The sequence below is a fragment of the Perognathus longimembris genome, chromosome 25 (genome assembly GCF_023159225.1).
Source record: "Perognathus longimembris pacificus isolate PPM17 chromosome 25, ASM2315922v1, whole genome shotgun sequence".
Lineage (NCBI taxonomy): Eukaryota > Metazoa > Chordata > Mammalia > Rodentia > Heteromyidae > Perognathus > Perognathus longimembris.
In genome coordinates, this window is record NC_063185.1 from 9,890,167 (window position 1) to 9,911,858 (window position 21,692).

Here is a 21,692-nt window from a genome sequence, read left to right on the forward strand (position 1 = left end):
GCCCAGGAAGTGGACCAATGCAACCACTACATTTTGCAGCACACAAATGTAAGATACTTTGAGGAGGTCACAGAGACAGCACAGTCACAGATGAAGATTTAGGCCAGCCGAATGTGCCTGCGGGTTCTATGGGACTGAAGAAGCTGGTGACATGAAGGAGAATCTAGTGTTACATATTGTTTACAATAGCGGGGGAATCCACAGATGTGGCCAGTGTCTGAGAGCAAAACTGAGTGAAGGATTCAAGGAAGAGTAAATACCTAAATGAGAAGTCTAGTCTGTCTTCCTGGACTTGGCCTACATGTGGTGGAAGTATGAGGAGAGTGGGAATTCATGCTGCAGCAGCTGTAGTGCCTGGACACAAGCCTCACTGCGAACAAATCACAGCACTGAAACATGGCTTCCGGGACGAAGCACAATATACCATTAACAGAAAGGGAGGTAGTACCTGCTGGTGAGAAATGGCGGATAGAAAATGAACAGGCCTGAGCAACCAGAACCCAGTGACAAAGCAATGTGCCTGGTGCTGTGGCTGCCCAGAGGAAGAGCCTACAGCCATGTATCAGGCTTTTCGAAGCCTTAAGTAGAGTGAATGTAACTCATTTTCAAATGCAGAATCTGCTTCTAAGGTTGATCTACTGCTCTTAAAGCATCGTGTCAGTGTGATCTCTGTGTTCAAGCCTTTTGTAAGCTGGTGCTCACTGGCTTCTGAGTGGTGCAAGTTGAAGACCAGCGTCCTTCATATTCTTTGCAGACAAGGGGAACCTTGAAAGATTGGGGGCATAAAAGAAGCAACTGACGGACTCAGGGTGTAAGTCAATATTAAGTCAATATTCCGTTTCACGGCCAGGAATCTGTGAAGAAAGAACAAACCATGGAAAAACAAACAATTTTATGGTGATTGAGATGATACAAGCTCCTGGATAAGAAAATAAAAATCTATTTCTAAGGACAAGAAAGACAAAGCTAGTTCAAGCACAGAGACAAAGTTAAGAAGTTGTAGCAGCAGACCAGAAGGGCACCATGTATCTTGAATAACTGGTATTTATTATCATCTGCATCTCTACCCTACCAGCAGCACTCTGGGGGAGAATGAGAAAGTTCTTGTAAGTGAGCACAAGACTGGAAGCTAGTGTGTGTGTGTGTGTGTGTGTATTCATAAAAAGATCAAAATTTTTTATATTTAAGTGCCAATACCCCAGTTCGCTAGAAATTCCTTGATGCTTTGTAAGTCTGAAGGCATCATGGAGATAAAACAAAGCATATATGAAAACTCTATCCCCATCAAAACTGGGAAAGAAAAGGATGGCGCCGGTGGTGAGACGGGCAATTCTGGCTGTATCAGAGCCTTCCTTCCATTCCCACAGGTACTAACGCAGTGACTGTCTTCTCTGCTTCCCTCTGCTGAATGTAAATGCAGTTTTATAAATGTTCTGAGGGTCTACTATAGAAAGGCTGTGGAAATTAAAAGATGAGTTAGTCATGTCCTCAGTTTTCACTGGGCTTGTGGCCCAGGGAACTAGATGCAATAATAGGAATTAGATTTAGGATGATGAGAGAGCTCTAGAGATGGATGGCAGAGATACAACCGTATGAATGTATTTAATGCCACTGAACTATGCACTTAAAATAGCTGAGATGGTTTATTTTATGTTATGTATATTTTACCATACACACAAAAAGAGGGAATTAGAAACTCTCTCATCTCCTTCTTCTGTCAGAGGAGGAATAAATAAAAATAAATCAAGTGGCGGTAGTAGCACTCCCTAGACAAAAAGGAGAATCTGATGCCTGTGCCTTCTGTTTGGGATGCTGTCAGGCCCAGTACATCTCAGCACCATCGTAGGCTGTGCATTATCCCGTGAGACAACTATAGGGCGCAGGAGGGCAAGGCCCACTTCACTGGCATGAAGTCTATGTGGTCAGAATGGCTTAAGCCATGCTGATTTTCAAACACTAACTCCCTATTTTTTAGTAAGAAGTCCCTCACTAACACTCCACTAAGTCCAGGACACTGGGCAGGTACCCAATGGTGCACAAGGAGAATACAACCATCTTCCCACCCACACCTCATAACAGGCAGAGAAAGGCACCGCCTAGGAGGGTGCAGCACGAAGTACCTCTCATGAAATCTCCCTGGAGAGGAGGAGCACAGCTGCCTGGCCAGACCAACACCCAGAATGGGGTTGTACAAGTATGGGGTGGGCTACGAGGACACCCAAAATGGATTCTTGAGTTTACAGTGAAGTGTGAGCATGAGCTGTCTCAGGTTCAGGCAGCATGCAAAGCATGAACTTCCCAGAGACTACAAGGAACTTCCACATTAACTAGAATTTTTATTTCCATGCAAGCTTTCTTAGAAACTACCTTAGTCAGGAGCAATGGCTCTTGTCTGTAATCCTAGCAACTAGGGACAGAGCGTCAAGAAGATCAGAATTCAAGGCCAACTCAGGCAATAGTTCATGTCAACAGACAAATGTGTGGTGGTGTGTGCCTATCATCACACCCATACCAAAAGTTTGCCATCCAGGATAACCAGAGAAAACAGCAAGACTGTCTCAAAACTAACTACAGCAAATAGGGATGGAAGCATGGTTCAAGTGGTAGAGTATCTGCCTAGCAAGCATTCTTAGGTCAAACCGAGGATCACTAAATGAAGAATAAGAAAGAGGAGGAGGAGGGAGAGTAGAAAAAAAGAGGAGGAGGAGGAGGAGAAGGAGGAGGAGGAGGAGGAGGGGGAGGAAGAGGAGGAGGAAGAGGAGGAGGAGGAGGAGGAGGAGGAGGAGGAGGAGGAGGAGGAGGAGGAGGAGGAGGAAAAAAGAAGCAGGAGGAGAAGAGGAGGAGGAAAAGAAAAGAAAGAAAAGGAAAAAAGAAGAGAACAAGCAAGAGGAGGAGGAAGGGGGAGAGGAGGAGGAAGGGGCAGAGATGATGATTCAACACTTTAGGACAGAGCTGACGGGAAATCTAGCTCTGCTGCTTTCTTATGAGTTCCCACTTGAAAAGGCGCAGATGCCAATCCCCCTCTCACCCACGGCAGGTCTGCGGGCAGCTTTCTGCTGTAGTGGAGACTCCCAAGGGGCATGGGTGTCCAGGAAGTTCCCTAGCACACACCCCACAGAGAGTACCATCCACTCAGCCAAGGATTTAGAATTTTATCCTATCTATATGTACCTTGCTTACTGAAGACTGCCAGTGCATTGGGATATAAATATGATTTTCTTTTTTTTTCCTTTGGCCAATAACTACTTCCAGATGTCTTCTGTAATTAATGTTCTCTTTAATATGATATCACCCTGACCCAATTCCTAACTTCTCAAAGACTTTTTGACTGATGCAAACAGCTCCCGCTCCTCTTCTAAGATTCAGAATTACTTATTTAAAAACTATATTGCATTAGGTTCCAATCTCTTGTCTCTGCCTCACTCCAAAACCAGACTAGAACTCTGACTACCATGACCTGAAGTGGAAGGCACGTTGCACAGCCTGACATCCACATCTCTCCTCTCCTTCCTTTACCTATCACTGCACCCTCCCTTGTCAGGGATGGGCTAAGGGAGCAAGGAAGAAAAAGAAAACCCACCTTTCATTCCTGAGTCTAACAGTATTTACTGTTATAACTCATTTTATGCACTCAGGATGGATGGTGAAGACAGACGGTGGTTCTAACATCGCCCATGGGTGAAAGCTCAATTCCTGGTAAATCAGATACTCTCTACAAATAATAAAAGTGACTGTCAGTTCTTTGGAAGATGCCCTTCTTTAACAAGAATCTTGGGGAGCTTAATACTAGATATGAAGGGGAGGAAAGCATCCTCTCAACATTTCTGTGCTCCTGATGACAGGAGAATGGCTTCTCTTTCCATCATGTTGAGTAGGTAAAAGGACGGTGGCTGGTTTCTGAATTTTTGACATCATAAGCCTTAGTGTGGGTAGTGAACCAACTGCTTGTTACTAGGAACTTGTCAAGTAGGATTTAGTCATTATGCTGGTCTCTGATATGTCATACTTCTATCACCTTTATTAAAAAGATAACTGATTACACTTAATAATAATAAATGTCCTGTGTGATTAGGGTTGTGGTATAGAGAGAGAAGAGTTTCATAACAGCACAGTGGTCTTTCTCAAGCAGCACCAAGCAGATGAAGCACCAAGGACAATCTGCAGAGGAAAGAAAGTCTACTTGGAAGTGGCATTGCCCTGCTAGAAACAAAGACTGGAACACAGTATATTAACCCTGACATTTTTGACACTTGCACCATCATATCATCCTTTTCTGTGGGAGGCTATTCATACATCTCTGGCCTCTACTCACTAGATAATAATGGCACCTCTCCCCAAGTTATGAAAAAGTGTCTCCAGACACTGCTAACTGCGACCTGGAAGGGCAAAGTTGATCCTAGTTGAAAACCACTGGGTTATATTCACAAAGGCAGAGAGAAAGTGAAGTGTTGTGACCCATATCTGTGCTCTAGCACTTTTCAAGGACAAGCAGAAGAATTGTGAATTCAAGGCCATCCTTGGACCACAAAGGAAGATCCCATCAGAGAAAGAAAAGAGAAGAAAGGAAAATAAGGAGATAAATCATTACCAAAAGTAACAAGGGTGAAGTAATGTGACATTCTGAAAAGTCAGTGCAGCTCCTATCACTGGAGCACAAAACACAACACTTGGAGAGGTGAAATGCAGGCAGGAAAACCCAGTAACAGAGGGCCTGGAAGGACACACAGGTGGCATGGGGTATAATGAGTTCCATTAAGACAAAGACATGACTGGATTTGAACTTGAGACAAGTGGTCACAGGACATGAAAGAGGAAAGTGGAAGGTGGTTGGGTCACTCAGGAGGAGGAAAGGCCTGAACTGGAGACATGGAAGGAGGTACAGAAACAGAATGGAATGTGTGCAAGAAGCACAAATTGCAGCAGGCCCACAACTGATGAGCACAAGACATGGAAAGATGGGAGGTTACCTGCTTTGGATGGGGAAGGGGTGGGAGTCCTTTCTTGTTGAATAATTCAACAATGCTGCCTTGATTTCTTCTTGACAGTTTTCTGAAATTCCCAAGCATGAAATGTTCTGAGAATTCCTGTTGACAAAGTGCTTATATTTTGATCCTATCATTCAGGTAACTTGTTCAACACACATAACATTATAGACAAGACAGGTGCGCTTTTCCTCATTTCAAATCCCACTGTGACATTACTTCAACAATGGCTACACTATCTATGAAAAGCTATCATGATATACTCTCTGGAGGCAAATATAAAAATAAAAAATCATTTTAAACAGAGAAGTGAGGCAAGGTACTGTAAGGTAGAAAGAACTTGATACTTTTCTCTAGGTTAGTACTTGATCTTAGAACATGGCTATAAATTATAAATTAATTACAACAGAAACTGGTTTCTGAAAGGGAAAACTGTGGAGCAGCAGCATGAGAGCTAAAACAGTGCCCCCCAGAACCCCAAACCTGGAATGTGGCTAGAATAGTGTCTGTCTTCCAAACTCAAAGCAACAGTGCACACCACAGTGCCACATGACACAAAGGCCTCTGTGCGGCTTCTTTAAGCATGTTTTCCACATGTTAATGTTAGAAGAACCTAAAAAGAGCTCTGTTTCCCAATGGACATGTTCATTCCCAACACTTGAATCTCCACATGAAGACCCAAGGTGTCTTTAAATAACACACATGAGAAAAGAGAAGGAAATAAGCAAAGTGAAGGAGGTGGAGAGAGGGGATAATAGAAATTTGAAATTTCTTAATGTTCTATACTGATTTAACAGACTGTATTCAACATCACTACATATTTGGTTTCTGCTAAGTTGCAAGCAATGGGAGCACCACATAAAGATGACTTTCAGGTCAACATATTATCTATGGGCTCAGGAAAAAAAAAGTCTATATTCCTTAGGCATCTATGCTTATTTTATTCCTGGTTTCCCTTTGCAAACTATCTCATCTCACTGTCCTACTAAGTAAAATGGGAAGAATGCAACCTGGCTCATGCTTTCAAAAAAGGCTATAGTTGATGTCTGACTTGACACCTTTAGAAATGGCTCCAAAAGAGGGCAATTTAAGGAATGGTCCATCGGCCAGTCGCATCACCATCACCCAAAAATGTATTCGAAATTTAAAATGAGAAGCCAAACTCCTCCACACCTACTGACTGAGAGCCTGATGTTGATGGTCCAGAGGCGTACTGCCGATCTGCACTGCTCTAGTTCCACTACTAATGGGCATAGACCCAGAGCTGATAACGTGCACTCCTCCTAAACCACCACCACAAAAAGCACAAAGCTGCCCCCAGCCTCCACTGTTCCTACTCTTCTACTAGGTCAGTACAGAACTGGGCTACCTACACACCCACTCTAAATCTAGGTAAGTCCACCATTGGGGTCATCTGATCTGTGGCCACATGCTAGGTCATCTAAGAGTATGCACTGTTCTCCACCAATCGAATAGGAGGGTTCCTCTGCCTCTGTGTCCTTACAAACCCTTATTTGTGAGAACAGAGTTAGGAAGTAAGAACCCACAGCCTCGGTTCCTTATTCTCACTGAAAATTTTCCCTCCCTGCAATGACCACAACAGAAAAATAACTTGCTTCTTCTCCTGGTCCTCCAATTGGGAAAATGCTCTACAGAGGAGCATATGCAAAGGACTTGTCTCTCTGCATGCTACCCCAGTGGGGATTCCGTGCCCGTCTGCTGACCTGGGTGCAGTACAAGTCACAGCCAGTCATGGACAACAGAACCACAAGAGTTCAAGACAGACTTCTAAAAAGTAAAGAGAAAGGAAATGCAGTACACCCCATGGCAGGAAAACACTGCTCTACAGTGAGGTTGGCACACCTTTTCTATAGAGGTCCACGTGAGAAGGAGCTTGGTTCTGTAGGTCCTAAGTCTCCAACACAACGCCTAGCTGTGTCTCTCTGAAATGATGATGAGCAGGTCGAGCGCCAATGAGTGTAGCACTTAGCAAAACAGTGGAGCTCCAGATCTGGCCCACAGATGGTCCCATGATAAGCCTTTATTTTGAAAGATGTCGGTGAACTAAATACAATGCCACCAGAAGATTTTGCAGAATTCCTGGGCCTTACATTGTAGTTATGCCGCACATACTAGTGTACATGTTTATACCCGTTCCTTTGTGCTTTGCCTATGACTGCCTTCCCACTACCACGGTAGAGTCCAGGAGTTACAGCTGTGACCCTATGACCTGAAGGGACCTAAAATATGGACTGCTTTGCTCATGATGAGCAGCCCCTGGTTTCAGAAATCCACAAGCAATGGGGAGGATGACAGGCCTCTCTCACCATTATTAGAGTCACTTCCAACAACTTTCTTTGGAAATTCTTCCTCTGGACAAAATGACACAGACAGAGACATCTTGCTGGGTCCTCCTAAGTTTCTTGGCACCTTTCAAGTTCCTTTTAGGTAAGATTTGATTATTAAAACTACATAGACAGAGTTACTTATTCATGAAGCAATCCACTTGTCATGTAAAGGTAGCAATAACTTGACTCCTCTTACATTAAATCTATACAGAGAATATGAAAAAACTCTGACAAGGGAATGGCTGAAGAGGAAGAACAATATCAGCCGTGCATATCAACTTCCGCAGCTGTCACAGTGCATAAAGGGAGCAGAGAGAAGGACTGCTACACAAACCACATCTCTGTGGGCTGTTTTTCTTAAAGTCCTAAAGAATAAAAAGCACCATAAATATATGAAGAAAATAACAACAAACAAAACCTTCCAGCTTTTGAATTAATTGTAAGTAACACTGTTAACACTAACACTGCAGTAAAGAAAGATGTAATAGTTTAGATAAAAGCATGTATACACAGAGAGAGAGAGAGAGAGAGAGAGAGAGAGAGAGAGAGAGAGAGAGAGCTCTGTGTAAAATGGTGGTAACAAAACAGGCCTCCCTTTTACACAGCTTCAAGAAGGCAGTGCTGCACCTTGAGCATTTTATAAATGCTCCTAGCACCACCTACTGGCCATCTGTATCTACGGCATGAACAGGGCACAGGCTTCAACTTTCCCAAACCAGAGGACAGGGTATATTGTAGAATCATGGACCTCTAGAAAAAGAGATCCCCATGGATGTCTGGAGATGTTTGCAGGTTACAGAGAGCCCAAAAGAAATTTCCATTGAACTGGCTTTGAAGTCAGCCTGTGCTCCTTTGAGATCACCATTCATCCATGTTAGAAAGACCAGCACACTTCCAACTACTGGGCCCCATCAGCAAGAGGTGGGACGGTACCACTGGCTTTCACTCTCCACCACTTTTCCTCATGTCTCAAGGACATCCAGGCAAAGGGGAGGTTGCTGGAGAAGACAAGAGGTAAGTCACAATGTGGAGCCCCTTCTCTGGACAGATGAAGGAAGCCCCACTCACCCCTTCCACTCAGGATCTGCTTCTCCTTAGCTGGGCTGCAATTGGGCACCACAGATCAGAAGCGAGGCCAGCTGCCCTTGTGCTTTATCATGCTGACCCACCACCTCCTGGATCAGGCCTTCATCTGCACCATCACAAGAGGTGACAACTTCTTCCTAGAACAAAAGCTTCTGCTTTCCTGCCTGAGGGCCAGTCACACACACCCCGGAGAGAAAGGGCCTCATAGAGAGGTCCTGATGAGGAAAACCAGAAGGAAGGACTTAGAGCATGACAGGGAGGTGACATCCAATAGGAAATCCGTGAGGGCTGTGGGAAAGTTTAGCTGTCTTTCTCTTGAGAGAAATGTGGGCCTAAACTCCCTGTACTAAATCCTCTTGCTTATGATTTGAAAAGCATTTGACTTCCTGAACAGTAATCTCAGAGGCCTTTCCCTAACCCACCTTGTACATCCCCACGGTCGACATCAACAGGCCACTAGGGAGGTCCTGCCAGCCCTCTCAGGCCACAGTAAGGAGGGTGTGACACAGGTCCAGGATGAATGATGGTTGGTCACAGGACCAGGACTGGCTGGGACCCCAGAGGGATGGGGGGAGGTGGTTCTTTGGGATCCTCTGGCTCCATCAGGAACAAGAGAAATGTATCCCTCTGAGGAGAAGACATTGTCTCAAAGAAAAATGGCTATATGGGGAAAGTCCCCTACATTATGAACCCAACCACTGATAAAAGAAGGAAACTGCTGCCTCTTTGGGAGGTTAAAGAATGAGGATTGTGTTTAGAAGATGGCATTATTTGTAATGTGACTTATTGGTGGACACTTTTCTTGCATCAGAGGGACATTCATTACCCATTTTACTGACGATGAAACGGGCTCAGATAGGTTTTCAAAGAAATGGGCAGCAATTAACCGTGTATACTGGCATTAGAAGTAGGAAATTGAAAGGGAATACCAAAATTGAGAGACACAGGGTAAAAAAAGACAAACAACTAAAAAAGCAATACTTGCAAAACAGTTTGATGTAAGTGAACTGAACATCTCAGGGGGGGAAAGGGAAAGGGGGAGGAGGGAAGGGGGATGAGGGACAAGGTAACAAACAGTACAAGAAATGTATCCAATGCCTAACGTATGAAACTGTAACCTCTCTGTACATCAGTTTGATAATAAAAATTTGAAAAAAAAAAAAAGAAATGGGCAGCAATGAAGACAATTCTGGCCCTGAACCTGTGCTCTGCCCACTCTTCCCCATGCTGCCATGGCCACAGATGTGTTATTCCATCACAGCTGCACATCAGCTGCACATCATCACCATCCCTTTGCCACCTTTCACTTTTTGCCTGGATCCTACTGGGACGAATGAACAAGTCCTGGTTCATAGCATGTATATGTTTCACCTTGATTCGTGATGCAGCTCTACCAACAGATACGAACTATGATAACACTTCCACAAAGAAGACCGCCCCTTCAAACAGGGCAAAGCCCCCACTAAGGACAGCCACCCTAAGCTCGTCTCCTTCAGGCTGCCCTTGCCAGTTACACACATAGCACCTTAAGGAGAAAGCAAAGGAGCAAATCTTTTAAAGAATGTCCTTTTCTTAGTAAGAAAACGTTATCTTGAATTTGTATAAAGACACAAATTAACTCACCAGAGACTTTTAAAATAGAGAAGGCCAAGTGACCAAAATATTAAGAACTGTCATGTTTTCTTTTGTTTTGGTTTTGCTGCCACATAAAATAAGAGATTGAAGGCAAGACGCAGTCACTGGTGAGAGTCAAGAATTCTTCGGGGACTAGGCGAGGTGGTGCATGCTTATAATCTCATTACTACTGAGGAGGAGGGGTTAGGATGCTTGTGTTTCAAGGCCAGCAGGACAAAGGCATGAAACCCCATCTGAAAAACAAACTAAAGCAAAAGGACTCAGATCACTTACCTAGCAAACACATGTCTTACATCCAATCCCTATAGATTCCAGACCAAAAAAAAGGAGATCTTTCACACATTATAATTTAAATGTTTTACACATAAAACTTAAGATGTTGTCCCATTGCACTCACATTATTTCCTTCATGTAAAATGTTCTCATTCCCTTTTTTTTTTTTTAATTTGGCCAGTCCTGGGCCTTGAACTCAGGGGCCTGAGCACTGTCCCTGGCTTCTGTTTGCTCAAGGCTCGCACTCTGCCACTTGAGCCACAGAACCACTTCTGGCTTTTTCTGTAAATGTGGTGTTGAGGAATCAAACCCAGGGCTTCATGTATGTGAGGCAAGTACTCTACCGCTAGGCCATACTCCCAGCCCCCCCTCATTTCCTTTTGACAAGGAAAAATCCAGATTTCATTGAGGCTTTTTTTTTTTTCAAGTTTCTCATGGTACCTTTGAGAGTAAGATGGGGAAATGCAGGCAGATGATGGAACACTTCTGTGAAGTCTCATGATGACTATATCTTGCTCCTTTTGGGACACCAAAAAATGAATATTTATGAAGGCATCAGTGTCAAACACCTGTAATCCCAGGTACTTGAAAATTAGAGATCAAGACAACCATGGCTTGATGCCAGGCCAAGCAAAATGTTAATAAGACCTTATCTCAATCCATAAGCTAGATATGGTGATGAGTGCCTGTCATCCTAGCTATAAGGAAAGTCTAAGGTAGAAAGATCACAGTCTGAGGATAACCAAAACAGAAAATGACCTTATCTGGAAAAAAAATTTAAAACCTAAAATGCAAAAGGGCTAGACAAGTGATATAGTGCCTGCCTAGCAAGCATAAGGCTCTGAGTTCAAACTCCAGGAATGACTACACAAACATTATATATTATTACACACGTATTTACAAAGTTAATCCACTCAGAGACAGCTCTGAGTCAAGTCTAAATGGAAGGCAACAAGGGAACTAAAGGAATGTGGCCCCAGGATGGTCAGGTGGGTGGAGATGGTAGGAAGGACATAATCAGGAGTAGGACAATATCCAGGGTGCAAAAACTCATAGAGATGGCCAGGCACACAGATAAGCCCTGGATGGAGGTCCTTGAGAACAATATCCAGCCACCCTGTCTACAAGGGGGATTTCTAAGAATCTCCTGAGTAAGACACAGAGAAAGACTTCCCAGAAGAAATACAGCAAGCTGTACTGTTCCTTAACCTAATGAACCTTAGATCTGCCTAAAATCCACCTTAGGCTAATCTGCAATTTGAATGTAAGTGGTTTCTTACCAAATGTCAACCTCCTTGAAGAACAACAATATAGTAAACCACTTCCATGCATTAATACATAGATGGGGCTTAAGTCCACTAATTTCCAGTAGAGGCAGCTAGCCACACCAGAGTGCCGGCTACAAGATTAGGATTCTACTTTGCTTGCTTTAGATGACTGGTAAGACAAATGACGGCGTGGAGTGTGAGGCTCTCTCTGGGGATAGAGGACCTTTCTAAATGGAAAAGTCAGGAGCCCAGACTGTAAGGACTGGAAGCCCTTGGACAGGACTGGTTGAAGATGAAGACCAAGAAATAGGAGGTCAATAGAAGATGAGGGTCCCAATATGGCACCCTCAACCAAATCTGAGTTCTGCCAAGAGTCATGTCTGCCCAATGCAGTGAATTTTTTCAATCATTAAATAAAACAAAACATTCATAACCTCAATCCCTCTGCACATCACCTTTATAATAACAATTTTAAAAAAACTATTCTTAACAGAGTAACTGAAAGATAATCTCTTGTTCCTTCACAAAACATGAAGTTGCCACAACTAAGTTGTTGTACCTGAGATTCTTAACACTGAAGGTGGGATGCTTTTCTGGTTTCAAATTGTAAGGGCTTGACTTCCCTCCTCCTATTTTCATATCTAGATCCCAGAAAACAAGGGGCAGGGAAAGGTAACTAGGAAACCAAACCAAATGCTTTAAAGTCAGTGCATTAAACATTTGAATTATGGGTAAACCACTATAAGCTTTCTTAGTAGGAACAGATAAGAAAGACACAGGAATCTCCTAAAAGCATTGACTCTTGGTTATAAGAAGTAAACATTTTCGGGGGGGGGGGAAATAGAAAAATACCATAAACCTATTCAGAAAGCCTAACAACTTTAGTCATGTGCAGAGGAAAGGTGCACTTAATGCTTCCAAGTGCTTGTTAATGCTGCAACTTTGAAGAATGACATTAAGTAAATCAGAAATGCTTACCTCCAATTACACCTCACAGCCCTTCATTATCTGCTTCTTGTTAGTTAGTATCCTTCAAAAAGGAGAATGATGTTCTGAAGATAAATCTTAGTGTATCTAGTAGAGATTTATTGTTGCCTTTTCAACTCCCATGATGCCTTTTTTTGCTTTTGCTATTCATTTGAGAACTTACCATTTGTTCTTTCAATCCACCAGATGGTCAGGCCTCCACCTCACCCTAGGCAAGAATAATGACCAGGCATAAGTGAATGAGAGCACAGCATTTCCTTGCATCATAGTTAAGGTTTGGAGGTGAGTCATAGTTTCATCAAAGTGAAATCCCACAAATTTTACAAGGCTGTCCAGGAAAAGAGGATGGGAGAGGGAGAGGCAAATGGACAACACTACTGGACATGGAGAGTTTAACCAAGAGAAAGCATAGGTGAAAAATGCAGCGACAAGGGAGCCTCGTGACTCCATCTGACCCCTCATCAAACTTCCAACAGCCATTAAATTCCTCCTTTGCTTAGGCCAGCTTGGGTTGATTATCTATTAACAACTGTTGATGTCACAGGCTGTAATGACTTGAAATGAAAATGCTAGTATGGGCAAATATTTATTAGTTAGTACTTTTCACTTGCATCTCTAGATTCTGTTTTCCTTTTACGTCAAGCTCCAAGAGTTAGCAATTTCTTCCTGAACATAACCCTTCTAATTTTTTTCAGTTGCAACCTCAAGCATATTGGACCACTCCTTGTATTTCTATAACCCCCAAACAGGGGTTATTTTTTCTCACTGCGTTTTCCTTAAACTTCTTTTAGCTAAATGTTTTCCTTTTTTCTTAAAAATTCCTTAAATTTTCACTGAAATCTACTATGCAATATTTTCTCTACAATAAAACCTTACCATAAAATTTTGGTTTTGAACTACAGGTGTGGCTCATTTTCTAGAGCACTCACCTAACAAGTGCAGAGCCCTGAGATCAAACTCCAGTGCCAACAAAAAGAGAAATGTATTCTTCTTACACAGTCATGTACAGATATACACAAACAGGCTAAAGTATGGTATACACCATGGAGGATTCCCACAGTATAACTCTGTTGAATAACTAACTTACAGCTTAAGAAAATACCAGGAAGCTGAAACATGTTTTGTTGGTGAGTAATGAGGACAAGAAGAGAAGAGGCAGATGAATGAACAGAGGAAGAGTAGGGAAATACAGTCATAATATTCAACATACATATGTGACAATGGAACCAAGTAACTTAAAGAGATGGGAGGGTTGGGAGAGAAGGGGGGAGAACGAAAGAGGTGGCATTGATTAAGATGCATTGTCTTTATCAATAGACATGTGGAAATGAAATCCCTTTGTACGACTTTTCTTTTTCCGGTCCTGAGGCTTGGATTCTGGGCCAGGGCACTGTCTCTGAGCTCCTTTTTGCTTAGAGTTAGTCCTCTACCATGTGAGCCACAGCACCACATTCAGCTTTTTTCTGTGATTAATTGGAGATAAGAGTCTCATGGACTTTCCTTGCCTGAACCGGCTTTGAACTATGATCTTCAGATCTCAGCCTCTGAGTAGCTAGGTGTAGAGGTGTGAACCACCAGCACCCAGCCTATAAAATTAATTTTTTTAACGTTTTAATTGGGTTTGAAATAAATCATCCACTACTCTTAGGAATTATTCTCAAAGGTAGCATTACATTTGGTCTATATAATACTAAACGATGCATACAAAGATATAAAAGATGTTTTAAAAATGATTAGAAGTAAAACACCAAAGAAAAATAATGTATATAAAACATACATATATTTCACACATGTTCTATATGCACCAAAGTAAGTCTAGCATGAAGGGTTATTACAAATTGGCTGCATATTAGGTTGACATCTTCAAACCTGAGTCGCCTCAAGTCACGTCCTAGAGCCAGTTCTGGAGTCCTTGGAGTCAGCCATAAGATCAACCTAATCTCCCTGGGATCAGCCCAGGATGGCTCTTTCTACTTGGACAAGAGTGTGCACATACCCTGAGGGGGAGAAAACCTGCAGTGTTTCTTTTTGAATGAGCATGAAGTGCCTAGTGAAATCAAGAAAAACACCTCACTGTAAGGGCTGACTTCACCACGCTTCCCACATTCCCCAGAGGAATGGGCAGTTACTGCAGCAGGAAACCATCACTCGGCTGTTTCATACAAATGGAATTTGAGACATGTTCTCGATATATATGGAGATCGCTGTTTGCATCTTAACTTATTGACTGTTTTTCCTTGTGACAGCACGAAAGAGTTGCTGGGAGTGGAAAGCAATCCCACTGGATGAGGGGAAAGCTGAGGGTCTCCCGGAGGGCTCTTTACTGCAGGCCTCATTTCATTCCCAATGACTTCAGTGGAGGCCTATTTAAAGGAGGTCACAGGTATTTACCTTTCTTCCCCATCTGTTTCAATCTACTTTATGGAGGGAAGAAAATGCCAGTGCCAATGCTCAGTCTTCAGCCCTCAGTGTGTTCATTCCGCAGACTTTTTCATGGCAGAGCAGACTTTTACCACAACAAAAGAAAATGTGATTGGAATAAACTTAAGTTCTATTTAGACTTAGGCTAGATAGGTTTCTTCCCGTGGCTACATGGGATTATATCTGCTCGGTACTGTCATTTCTTACAAGTGAAAGTTTTGCTAGAACCAAGTATTTATAGCATAACACATCCTTAAATAAAGTCCATACTCTTTAAGAATACTGCAGTACTGCTCACACAAGCAATTGCACATCAGATGAGAAGATGGAACTGTAGTTGACAAATGTAGTTATTTGACTATTGGGCTAATACATATGAAGTAATGTATAAGTAACCGTAAAGAATGACTCTCCCAAAACGTATATTTGGACCTGTTTGTGTGTATAATTGTGTCTGTTAAATAGCCTGAATTACTATATATGCTTTCATTCAATAGTTGTTAATTAAGTGCATACTTCATGCCAGGCACTGAGCCAGATATAAAAATGACAATATGTAACTACATTGAAAAAAAAATAAGGAAAACTGCCTTCAAAGATCCTACTCTCTGACAAGGAAAAGAAAAACAGCAAAGATTGTATAAAGTAAATATAATAGATTTTGAGGAAACTATAAAATGAATATGGCCCAGACTATTCACTGCAAAGCTCAGCAGTCTGGTTCTGTCAACACTTGAAGAATGAATCTACCTCTGAGACATTAGCTTATATTAATTGAAATTACTAATGCATGACCAAGAACTTTACTTGACTAGCTTACACAGTAAAACTTAGTATTGCCTGGTAGATCATGAACACAGGGCTCGAGGTGACAAAGCCAGCTCATTCTGCTTCTGAAAACATATGTACCTACGTACATAATTTCATTGATACTCAAAAGAGTGTCCACCTGATTATAAAAATCAAACCAGGTGATAGTTGACTAACACCTGTGTCTGATGACTTAGGCTATGAGAGCATGAGGCACTGGTCATCTGTGTCATCTGTGTCATCTGATGGGAACACGTGGAGAGGTAAGGTGACGGTTAACCCATCCCAGCCAAGGCAATAGGTCCTTTTTCCTAATGACCAAACTACTTTCTCATTAGCTAGTTGAAGTTTTGTTGTATCTCATTTTATTGTATGTACATAATTTGTTTTTTCAGTTGGAGGCCAAATAGAAACTACTCGCAAGTACATCCAATATTTCAGAAAGGATTTTCTCCTAATCTTTAATACATTTGTAAAAATAGATAAGTGTATATGCAGACATAGATATAAGTGTGTGGATATATATTTATGTGAAATAATAAGACTCCAAGCCTGAGTCTGTGCCCATTCTTTGAGTTCCTGTATAACAAACCACGATGTAACTTAGAAGTACATTTCTATTGGAAGTAGCTGAGTTTCAGCCAGTCACAAGCAATCAACTGATCCTCACAAGCCCAAATAAGGCAACACTAGCTGTAACCAATCAGATAATTCCTCTACTTAACTTCCATGTTTAGCCTATAAAAGTTTACTGTCCATGCTCTGAAACTCTTCTTGTCCCCAGTGCTGCTTTATTAACAGGCATACACTGTTAGGTCTGTTTAAAGTCCTTTTTTGTCCTTTTGCAGTGTAAATCTAGCTAGCGCCCCCATCAGTATCGGGACTATGCAGTAGGTGCTTTCCCACTCATCTAAGCAAGCAAGGGAAGCAGCCATCTCTTTCTTCTTTCCAACTGAGTCCAGTGTCAAGCAGAATGAGCTCTGCACAGTTATTGGCCACTGCGCACACACACACACACACACACACACACTCACATCAACAGTTTTGTAGAAGTGCATTCATCCACTCTAAGCCTTCAAATCACATCTTACATTGCGAGCCATTTTCCAGGTCATTATAATTTCATCCTACACAACATTTCCTGTGGTTTCCACAATATTCCATTATAGAACTGCTCTGTAATTTCATCACTGCCCCATCAGCGGTTTTCCATTTATTCTACATAATAATCTCTGATTATCTTTAAAATGATTTTCTAGAAGTGGGATTGTTGGGCTTGACTCAATATGAACTTTTTAAGATCTTGGCTCGCACTATCAAATTGCGTTACAGAATAGTTGCTACAATTCCATTCCTACGGCTTGTAAGAGTGCCCTTTTCCCTGAACCCTTACAGGCACAGAGTATTGGGGGATGCGGGTTGTTTTTATCTTTTAAAAATTGGAATTTGAGAAACAATATATTTCCTCTGTTCATATTTGTACCTTTGAGAAGCACAGACCCGACCTGGAAGGCAACATATATTACGTGCTGTAAGTTGTGCAGTTAAAGTTCCCAAAGTACCCTTTGTCCTCTAGTTCCAAGTTGAAGTGGAAACTTTTTTAAGAACAGGTGGAGTATAAATGAATACATTTTCCAACTTTTTGATAAATACCTCACTGTGAATCTCAGGAGAGATAATAGATATCCCTGTGTGTAATAGAAATATGTATGAAAAGGGCAGGAGAAACATGGAACACTATGTGAAAAAAAAAGAAACCAATGAAAAGGACTTTTAAAATACAGTTCTTTAATGGTTGTCTAACCATTAAATCTAGTAAGTGCCTGTACTGGGTTAATGGCCTTCAATGAGCCTCACTCAGTCTCAATGAGCTATGATGAGTTCTGATCCAGCCTTTGCATGATCCCTTCCACTCCAAACCTGAGTAGGGCCAATGTGATCTGTGCTGAACAAGGTAAAATCAATATGATACAACAGAAACTCTACAAGCTTCTTCTTCTATTGGGGTTTTCCCACCATCATGTGAGGAGGCCCAAGTGAAAGATCCAGGGAAAGTCATCCCAAATATTCCAGTTGATGGGCATGTGAGTGAGACCATGCTCGTCCATCCGGCCCAACTATGTTGTATCTGATTAGTCCTAAGAGAGCTCAAATGAAGGCTGGGAATGTGGCTTGGTGGTAGAGTGCACACCTAGCATGCATGAAGCCAGCCCTGGATTCAATTCCTCTACTACATAAACAGAAAAAGCCAAAGGTAGTGCTGTGGCTCAAATGGTAGAGTGCTAAACAAGCAAAAGAAGCTCAGGGACAGTGCACAGACCCTGAGTTCAAGCCCCAGGACTAGAGAGAGGAGGGGAGGAGGGACGGAGCAAGGGAGGGAGGGAGGGAGAGAGCTCAAATGCAACTACAGAAAGAATTATCCAGAAAAGCTTGTGTGGTGAAAGTCATAAATGTAGGTAATTTATATATACAGAAATTTTAGCTAATCTAACACACTCTAGGTAAAGGAGATAACAACCAATCTACATTTACTGAGTTCACAGTCCTACAGGAGAGACCAAAAGCTATAAGTCTGAACAGATAGTGACACAAAGGAAGGAATTCTCCACTGTGGTTACCCAGAGACATCAGAGGAATGAATATACACCTGTTAATGAAGAGAGGAAACATGAGGGTATAAAAGGGGGGGGTCATAGCAGAATGTTCCAGAATTTGCACATGGTTTTCCTCAGTAAGAACAGAGGCAGTTACTAGGAAGATGCAAAACATGAAGCTCTTTAGACTCAGATAATTATATAATAAACTCCAAGGAACACAGGAGAGACAGAACAGATACCAGTGTATGCTCTTAAGTCTATACCATCTACCCCTATAGAATGTTCATACACTTGTGACCCATCTAAATGCATAACAAATGCCACATTTAGATTTGATTGTAGGAGACAGAGCCTTGGATAAGGAAGTGATAGGTCATATCTCACCTTGGAAAGCTTATTCAACAAAAGTTAATTCCAGTCAATTCCTCTATGCCGAAGAACTAGCTCATCATATAATTCAGAAAAACATTAGCAAATCATTATCATTGTGGTCACAATCTCACATGACTTAACAAATTTGCCAAGATTTGAGGACTGGATATAGAAACCTGAATGATACCCAGCAAACAACAAGAAACCAGTGACAACAGGTTGTATCAATAGTTTATCCTAACTAATGAATTTGATCCTAAAATACTGCTTTAAGCAAACCCCTGAATATATAGGTACTGGGAGAAAACAAAGCAGTAGTATTTGATCCTTAGCGGGAAAAAGCAATTTAATTATGTCCTTCATAAAACAGAATTTTACCTTAATAATATATAATATGAAAAATACAAAAGTGAGAAATCTGGTATTGGCTATATACGTTGTATTGTGTGTAAAGAAGAGAGCCCCAACTTGTAATTTGAACTCCGGAAATGTTGAAGGCAAACAAGTCCTAGATCTGGCCCCTACACAGGCACATTATGAACATTAACTAAGAATAAACAGAGCCCTCTTGACCTCACCAGCTGTTAATATTTATGTGAGTCTCCTCCTTGCTCCAGATAAGGAATGACAGAAGATGCAACACAATTAGCAAGGGTCAATAAGACAAAAGCCAGCAGTCAATTATAGAAGGAAAGCTTCAGTGACTGGAGACAGACACATTTTCTCAGGTTAACCAAATGCCCGGTTCAAGAAGACTGGTCACTGACTTATTATTCTCTCGAGTAATTAACTAACACCTGGGTATTACATAAACCTTAGAGGTCCTCAAGATCCTCAAGATAAAACTAACAGTACTACTAAAATCCAGACATCCAATTACTTCCATACCACATGAAATCCAGCTCTGTGAAATTGATGGATATATTTCTCAAGCTCCTTGCTTTCAAAGTGTCAGGAAGGCTAAATATACCCATGGAGGAACACCTTCATCAGTCAAGTTCATGAGATAATACCAGCAATGAACAATAAAGATGAAGTTACATCTACAATATACCTTACATACTTAACTGCCACCCCCATTCCTGTTTGCTTATTCAAGACTTACTTTACCAGAACCTCAGGTTTTATTTTAAATGTCTGAATATTAAACTATTCAAAACGTTTCTAGCCTAGTACATCACTCTAAAGAGAAACCATGTATAGTATCTCTGAAGCTCAAACACAGAGGCGCATAATGAAAGGAAAGGGGAAAGTATATCAAAGTAAAAAAATCCTCCAAATCACATTTCATTTTTGATCAGCTCCAAAGGTGCTACTCAATGACATGTTTGGAAAATCAAGTGACTCATCTAGGATATTTGGTTCTATGTGCATGCAAAGCAATATGAGTGAAACATGTCATGTTCTCTTGCAAAACTTAAGCCTATTTCTTATTTAAGTAAGCCTCATATCAACTCTTACCTTTAAATGCAAAGACTTCTCAAAAAAATGTAATTATATACCCTTGAAATGAGTAGTGTTTCCATGTTCTTGATCCTATACCTCAAATAAATAAATACATGTGGATTGACTGATTCTGGATCAGATCTACAGTCCTTGACAGAAATAGTAAGTTCTGTTCTAGAAAGCTGGTTGAGTGAGTCAAGATCACAAATAGAGAGTAAGTTAAATTCCAACACAAGATGAGACCAGTAGCTCTTTCCCTTATCTCAGACAACAGAATAACATCAGACAGTTTTGTTCCAGACCTGATTCAGACGTGAGAATGTTCTCTGGGGAAACTGGAACTGCTCCAAAAAATACCTGTATTATTTTTGCTATTCCAGAGTGGAAAAACTCACTCAGTAATTTATTAACTCATAATAAAGCTCTACAATGGAGAAGCTTAATATACACAGGTCAATTTCATTAAAATTTTTGGTGACTCATTCTGTAAAATCATGAAAAACAATTGGTGACTCCAAAATAAGACACTTGACAGTCCATGAGAAAGTGCAAGTGGAAGGGACGTGTTCATCGGGAGCACGTCTGAGGACTACAGCAGCCGCTCCAATGGTCTATGGAAATGAATGGTCTACCCGCCCCACAGGCAGCTCAGCCCCATTCCCTTTGTCATGCAACTTCACATTCTGCTTTCACAAAGGCTGTGAAACTGTGAGTCGCCCCATCCTTTGGATGACTCTTACTCATTTTATCAATTACTCAACACTAATATTCCTTGAGAAGCCTTCAAAAAATGCAAACATCAGGAGCAGCCAAGAAAACACATGTAGAAATATAGAAAGAAGGTGACTTTGGCATTTCAACTCTCTATATCTGGTTTAATCTCACAGGCAACCCTGTGATTTCCACATATGTATGTGTACACATACACACACACACTCTCTCATATCCTCTCTCCCATTTACTATGGCACAAGCACACCCCCCCCCCGACTGCCGCCCTTTACACTCTGTGGAAATGTTAGCCGCTTTAACACTTGTACATTCATTTTCTAACATTAGAATACTTCCTCAGATGCTGACTCTGCAACACATGCTTTTAACACATTTGTCTAACTTTAGGAGTGAAAACACAACAAAACATCACGACCTCGCATTAAAACACTTCCAATTTACAGGAAAGCAATAGCGATATAAGCACTTTCGCCTTAGTCTCCGACATGAACCTTCACTACTCCTCACTTCTCTTTAGACATAAACATAGGAGAAGGTGGGCAGTGCCTAAACCTAGGATGGAGCAGAGCACCACTAACCCTTGCTTCTATTTGTCCCTCTGTATATACATATACATACATATATATAGATATGTATATATCTATATATATGTACAATTGATGAACTTGCAGAGCATCCATTCTAAAGCTGGATGCCACACAATCCTTCAGAACCATTAATCTCATCATTCCCATAT

The 21,692-nt window shown here is 41.5% G+C and overlaps 1 protein-coding gene across 3 annotated transcripts in view; it reads right to left on the reverse strand.

Annotated features, from left to right (window-relative positions):
• Window positions 1-29: 29 nt before the first annotated feature.
• Window positions 30-21,692, reverse strand: part of Dtwd2 (DTW domain containing 2) — a 56,618-nt gene continuing 34,955 nt past the window's right edge. The window contains exon 6 of one of the 3 annotated variants that reach the window (XM_048334009.1): window positions 30-854. In XM_048334009.1, coding sequence (XP_048189966.1) covers window positions 828-854 — 27 coding nt within the window. In that variant the 3' untranslated portion in view covers window positions 30-827. Of the gene's footprint in view, window positions 855-12,072; window positions 12,788-21,692 lie in introns of those variants that run through there. The other 2 variants (XM_048334007.1, XM_048334010.1) reach the window with 2 other exon arrangements.